The 6,745-nt window shown below is 35.4% G+C and overlaps 1 protein-coding gene across 1 annotated transcript; it reads left to right on the top strand.

Moving 5' to 3' along the window:
- LOC147557460 (transcription factor PIF4-like) lies at nucleotides 1–3,876 on the top strand. The gene is made up of 9 exons (XM_086658312.1): nucleotides 1–123; nucleotides 474–550; nucleotides 731–1,616; nucleotides 1,956–2,054; nucleotides 2,126–2,191; nucleotides 2,558–2,623; nucleotides 2,721–3,008; nucleotides 3,150–3,258; nucleotides 3,515–3,876. The coding sequence occupies exons 2-9, from the start codon at nucleotides 477–479 to the stop codon at nucleotides 3,517–3,519; spliced, it is 1,593 nt and encodes a 530-aa protein (XP_086514438.1). The 5' UTR covers nucleotides 1–123; nucleotides 474–476; the 3' UTR covers nucleotides 3,520–3,876.
- The last annotated feature ends 2,869 nt before the right edge of the window (nucleotides 3,877–6,745 follow it).

Genomic DNA, 6,745 nt, shown 5'->3' with positions numbered 1-6,745 from the left:
ATAGACAGACCACCCATCACCAATCCACCAGACCAGAGCAGATAGTGAGATAGACTGATATTAGAGAGTAGAGACTAGAGAGAGAAAGTTTGTAAACTATAAGCTCAAGGAGTTCTGATTCAGGTGGATTTTCCTAACATTTTTTTTGTTTCTGTTCATATGTTGGTACCCATTCTTGAATTCTTGTTTGTCAAAGAAACAGAAGAATTTTACTTATCTGTTAGGTTATTTTATCTATTAGGTTGAGTTAGTTTAGGGATATCTCTGAGTTTTCTGAATTTCCTTTTAGTATGCCAAGAACATTTATTTTTCTAGCCCTAAGAATTCATTTATACTTTGTTTCACAAAAAAACCCACAATTTGTTGAACTCCTTGTAATTTATGCCATGCACTTTTACTGTTCTTAGCTATAAACTTTGATCCTTTTTTTTATTCATTACAATTTGTTTATTCTTTTACTCCTTGTCTTTCAGATAATGAGTCACTGTGTTCCTCACTGGAATATGGAAGATGATATTTTATCCATAGGAAGCCAGAAAAGATCTATGGGGTCAGTTGTATAATTCTCTCTCTCTCTCTCTCTCTCTCTCTCTCTCTCTATATATATATATATATATATATATATATATATATATATATATATGAACTTTAGTTAGTAAGTTCAAATTAGTTTCTTTTCCATGATATTTAGTATGTTAACTTTCAATATCCCAATTACCCGAATTTGCAGAAATGAGCAGGAGCTTGTAGAGCTCTTGTGGCATAATGGGCAGGTGGTTTTGCACAGCCAAACACCTCAAAAATCAGCTTCAACAACCCCAAACGGTTCGGGGCAAATTCAAAAACCAGAGAAACTAACATCAAAATCCGGGAATTTAGATAATATGATTCGAGAAGATGACAACACATCATGGATCCAATATCCTCTTGAAGATTCTATGGGTCTGGAGTTCTTCCCAAACTTCTTTAATGATTTTCCAAACTCTCACCAGATTGAACCTGAAAATTCAACGAAAAAGTATGGGGACAAGAATGTTAGTTTTGGTGGTTCAGAGGAAACTAATGTTCTTTTCACTGGCAATACAGTAAGGTCACTACAACCAATTTTGAGACAGATGAACAACGGGAATTTAGTACAAAATCCAATGCCGCCTCCTCCAGTGAAAGTTCATGAATTATCAAGACAACCCAAGGAAGGAATGTCTAAAATCTTGAACTTTTCTCATTTTTCTAGGCCAATTAAGGGTGAATTAGGTTCATCAAAAGGACATAAAGGTTCAAGTCATGTTACAAGGGGAGATGCAGGCGAGTCTTCGGTTATGACAATTGGGTCAAGCCACTGTGGGAGCAACCAACTACCAAATGATGTTGATTTAAGTCGGGTATCGAGTAATGTTCTCGGTACTGAGTGTATGTTTACAGGACCTTTGAAAGAGGATTTTCAGAGATTATTTTCTCAAGGTGAGAAAGGAGGAACAGAGACTCTCGACCCAACTGTTACTTCGTTTTCTGGTGGATCCGGGGGCAGTTTTGGTGCAACAGGGAAGCAATCAACTAGCACCCACAGTCACAAAAGAAAGGGAAGAGATGCTGAGGAGTCAGAGTGCCACAGTGAGGTTAGATAATTTCTTCTTTTCCCATCATTTATTCTATGTTCCTTATGGCATGTTTGTTTTTTAACATCTGAATCTGACTCAGTCTTATATGTATTTTACATGTTGAAGCATGTGTTGATGCTTGATTTTGTCCTTTAATAAGATCAGATCATAAGCTTGTTCAGATGAAGAATTGTTTCAAGATCTATGTCAATTAGACAGAAAGAGGAATGCAAAACTCATATATTGTTAAACATACAAAAATAATTCAGATTTCTCTTTTCATAAATTTGAATAACAAACACTACCTTGATCTAAGTTAGATGATCATGGTGAATCTAAATATGTAAAAACATGTAGGAGGCTGAATTTGAGTCAGCTGAGGCGAAGAAACCACCTCAACGATCTGGGTCTAACCGTAGGAGCCGTGCTGCTGAAGTTCATAATCTCTCTGAGAGGGTAAGTTGGGGAAATATGTCTAATCATTAAGTTCATCTGAGTTATTCTCTCTAAAATGTTTCTTAATTCAGAGAAGGAGGGATAGAATCAATGAGAAGATGAAGGCACTTCAGGAGCTTATACCTCACTGTAATAAGGTATGCTCTTTTTTTACTTCCATTTCTTTTACTTCTCTGCGTCAAATTGATTATTTCTTTTTCAATTTTCTTCATATAACTTGTCTGTATATCTCATTATTAAGCTTACAATTGAATCTACAATTGAAAAACCGAGTAAAAACATTACTTTTTATCACCCTTTTGAAGTTTTGATTTTATTTTTATAAATACACTCTAGAACTTATAAAGCTGATAAGAAAAAAGGTTTCTCAGATTCTCCAAGAATGTGTTCCCTGACTTCGTACGAGACGAGGGAACCTTTCGTTTATTTCTAATTTGTATATTTCATCATTACTAGCTTATATTTTGATTAATTTAATACCTATTTGAATTTGAACTCCCCAGTCAGACAAAGCATCTATGCTAGATGAGGCGATTGAATACTTGAAATCACTTCAGTTTCAAGTCCAGGTATGAAAATTACATGATATGAACTACTTCGTTCTTCTTTCCCCTTTTGTTCCTTCAAACACTGTCCATCATTTATTTTTATTTTTTTGAATTCTAGTTAATGTGGATGGGAAGTGGGATGGCGCCGATGATTTTTCCAGGCATGCAGCATTATCTCTCAAGAATGGGTATGGGAATGAACCCACCTCCTTTAATGTCTATGCACAACCCAATGCACTTACCAAGGCTTCCACTGGTTGACCAAGCTATCCCCTCGACTCCTGCTCCGAATCAGCCTTCTTTGTGCCCTCCCCCAATGTTAAGTACCGTTAACTTTCAAAACCCGATGCAAAACCCAAATATCTCTGATCCTTATGCACGCTACATGGGTTTCCACCATTCTCAGGTATGTCTTTTTCATGCTGCAACCTCTCTTTTTCTCTAACACAAAACTAATTTTTAATTTTTTAACGAAGTGCAATATTTATGGCATATATTTTGCATTTGAATCATGTTGTCATTAGAAATCTCTTCCTGATTGTACCAGCCTATGAACATGTTCAACTATAACCCTCAAGCAGTACAACAAAGTCAAAAGATTGGACCAAATGGTTTACCCTTCCAAGAAGGGGCCTCCCATGATTCCATTCCAAACAGTAAGTTTGTTACTACAAACCTTTGATTATTCTAAAATTTCATGAAACAATACGTAATTTAGACTGCCGTATGATTTTTTTTTTTTGTTCTTTTATTTTAATTAATATCTGCATTTGATTTTTTATTTTTTATAATTTCTTAGAATTTGAATTTCGGTCTTCGAAAGAGGAATCCTTATCTGTGTGTAATGAGAGAGGATCTTCCAATTATTAAAGTCTTGCCACTTACCTTATATTTATTCGATGATATTAACAGGTTAGTCTACGAAAGTTGATGCTTATCTTTTGCTTATGGTCTTCAATTCGATGACCACATACCTTTTTGTTAAGATAGGGGGTTTTAACGGTTTTCCTATTATTAGTGCTGCATCAGAGGTTCTGTCTAAACATTCAAGAATTGCTTCAATTTTATGCTGCGTCTTCCCACAATAATCTTGATACAGAGATGTGAAATGTAAATATGAAAGGAGTTTGGATATGCCTCAAACTTGTGCTATAAGAATAATTGCGAATTTCTTTACCACTCCATAATAAGCCCTAGCATTCTTATACTACTCCCTGTTAATTGTTAAATGTAAACGATCTTTGTTAATTTAATACATTATGTGAATCTCGCAATATTATCATTCCCTGTTGGAGCTATTTACTCTGATAATGTTGAATAAGAGTTTTTATTTTAATTATGTTACTCCCGTATCAAGTTTCTTTTTGAGGCTAAAACACGCTTACTTCCCCTTATCGAAAGATCAAAGTAAAGAAACTCACAATCTATTTGTGTACTTCAGAATTACGCATCATACTAGTTGTTACTAGAGGAAAAATTGTCAGAAAGTTATAAAAGATGTTATGTCAACTTGAATAATCCCATGTGGGACGAAAGTATTACACGAAAAAGAGATGAAAGAAATGCAGAAATGCGAAAATACTATGGTCTGGATAACTAGTTCAGTAGCTAGTGGGATGAGTATTTCTATTACTTCATGTGCTTGGCGAATGGATGTCAATTCGACATTGGTGCTACTTGTTATTGATTCTTCGGATTGCCCAGGTTTGTCCTTCCTTCTCTCTTCGTATTTTTCTTTAAGCGTTTATCCTTGTGCTTAATATACAGTAATTATTTGCTGATACATGTCGACCAAATTATGCTCTAGTGTTAATCTGTTCTAATGCAATTTATTGATCCTCAAATTGTACTTTTCCTGCGTAATGCTGCTTTTCCTAATTATTGTGATTTTAGACGTTAACAATATAATGTGCTTTATCTTCTTGTTTGATCGTATTTGGAATATTATGTTCCATTAACTTCAGAAAACTAATTATTGTGATTTGAGACATTAACAATATGGTGTGCTTTATCTTCTTGTTTGATCATATTTGGAATGTTTTATTCGATTAACTTCAGAAAAATTACAATGGAATTGGTAAGGTCAATCTGTACCTGCTCTTCTATATGATGCCAATTTACTTTCAATTATTTTTGGTACTTGGATTTCATTTTTCACAAATTTTCCTTTTTGTGTGAAGTTGTGAACCATGTTGCTTTAAATGTGATGAATCCATTGAATTGTTCCATTTTAAGTCCTTAGTTTCTTGTCCATATATATCATTTGTAATAAAAGCTAACCAACTACTTGCTGATTGAGATAGTTCCTCAGAGTCGATTTGACTTTCCGACATAGCTCGTGGTTGATCTACTTTTATCGTTTGCTTCTTGATCACAATTTCTAGTCATTTTTTGCTTGTACCAGAAAAGAACATGAACAATAATAAGCATTTTCACCAATTTAAGCGTCCCCACAAAATTTATATCTTTATAATGTCTCAACTTTTTCTTTTTGTGAGAAACCGACTACGATCTACCTTATCGTTACAAGGCATTGGTACATCATGAAGATGTGATAAGCACAATAACCGCCTAAGTTAAACAAAGCAATGTAAAAGGCCTAAAATCCAACAACATGAAAGAGGACTAAAGCCCAAGAAAGTTTATTACATTTATACCGTTAATTATCTAAATTCAATAACTATGGATTCTACGTCCTCTAGGAATCGACCCTTGGACCTCCAGGATTTCGGAATTTATGTCTCAACTTTTATTGATAAAGTGTTGTGAATTGTTTATCCTTGTTTCTTTGTTTGATTCCCCTTGACAACCAACATGATATCTGTCTAGCTATCTATCTACAATCATATCTTAAATTGGCCTTCGTTATTATTGAAGAACCCATGATGTTTAGTTGCATGATTGGCATCCTTCCTCGTAATAGGGAGAAATCAAGACTCATCTCAATTTAAATTACTTAATCATGTTTATATTAATGAAGAATTGGATTCTTGTAATTGCTTTATTTGTAGATGAACTTGCATAGTAAGTTCTTCACCACATTCTTGTCCAGGTTCTTATGTAAAGAAAAGGGTTATTTCCCTAATGGCCCCCTACTTTGTGACCAGCTTCCTGCTTAGCCCCTATTTTACAAGAAATGTCCATATGGCCCCCTCCGTTATAACACTGTTACTCTCTCTCTTCCATTTCTTTTCTCTCTCTGCCACCTCGTTAGTACCTGCCAACTCATCATCTTCTTCGGGAAGGTCGCCGGTCGACCAATTTCCGGCCGGCGACCTTTAAACCTAAAAAAAAAAATTTTTTCATCTCTCCTCTCTCTCTCTCTCTAAAAAAAAAAAAAAAAATTTTTACCCTTCGCCGGAGTTGAGAGAGAGAGAGGGAGGTGAAAAATTTTTTTTTTTTTTTTTTTAGAGAGAGAGAGAGAGGAGAGATGAAAAAAAAAAGTTTTTTTTTTTTTTTTAGGTTTAAAGGTCGCCCGGCCGGAAATTGGTCGGTCGGCGACCTTCCCGGAGAAGATGATGAGTCGGCAGGTTTTAACGAGGTGGCAGAGAGAGAAAACATGTTGGAGGAGAGAGAAAAGAAATGGAAGAGAGAGAGTAACGGTGTTATAACGGAAGGGGGTCATATGGGCATTTCTTGTAAAATAGGGGGCTAGGCAGGAAGCTGGTCACAAAGTAGGGGGCCATTAGGGAAATAACCTTAAAGAAAATGACATTTAGATGCTTCTCTCTCTCTCTTTCTCTCTCTGACTTTAATTTTTTGCATCTTTATGTATAGTCATACTGTATACAAGTTGTAAGCTGTTGTCTATTTGAATATCAATTATTGAGTCTGGGCAGTCACTCTGTCTCTGATGTGAACAAACAGGTCAGAAAGATCCAGGAAGTCTAATTTCTGGGCAGGACAGAGAGAGAAAGAGGGATTGACAATGTTGTTTGGGACCCCCCACAAGAAGATCTAAGCAATGAAATAGATAACATTCTTAATAGTGGCCACTCATGTACAGTTGTTGGACAATGTGGACACTTCAACTTTTTCTCTCTATCCCTCTATAGATTTCTTTACCTCCCTCAATATCTTTATTGATTCTTGTTGGTTGTTAGAAGATGATATATGAGAGAGAGAGAGGTGGCCCTCTTCTAA

The sequence above is a fragment of the Eschscholzia californica genome, unplaced genomic scaffold, assembly GCF_041429995.1.
Source record: "Eschscholzia californica isolate CP2 unplaced genomic scaffold, dmEscCali1.0.p SCAF_2, whole genome shotgun sequence".
NCBI classification, from domain to species: Eukaryota; Viridiplantae; Streptophyta; class Magnoliopsida; order Ranunculales; family Papaveraceae; genus Eschscholzia; species Eschscholzia californica.
Note: the sequence above shows the minus strand (reverse complement) of the source record. Positions and strands in the feature narration are given on the sequence as shown.

What these genes read in the sequence shown, in the direction of transcription:
- LOC147557460 (XM_086658312.1), top strand. Translation starts at nt 477, where the DNA reads ATGAGTCACTGTGTTCCTCACTGGAATATGGAAGATGATATTTTATCC. An exon ending in TTATACCTCACTGTAATAAG is followed by an intron (nt 2,192 to 2,557) that starts GTATGCTCTTTT and finishes TGAACTCCCCAG; the next exon opens with TCAGACAAAGCATCTATGCT. An exon ending in TGGGTTTCCACCATTCTCAG is followed by an intron (nt 3,009 to 3,149) that starts GTATGTCTTTTT and finishes TGATTGTACCAG; the next exon opens with CCTATGAACATGTTCAACTA.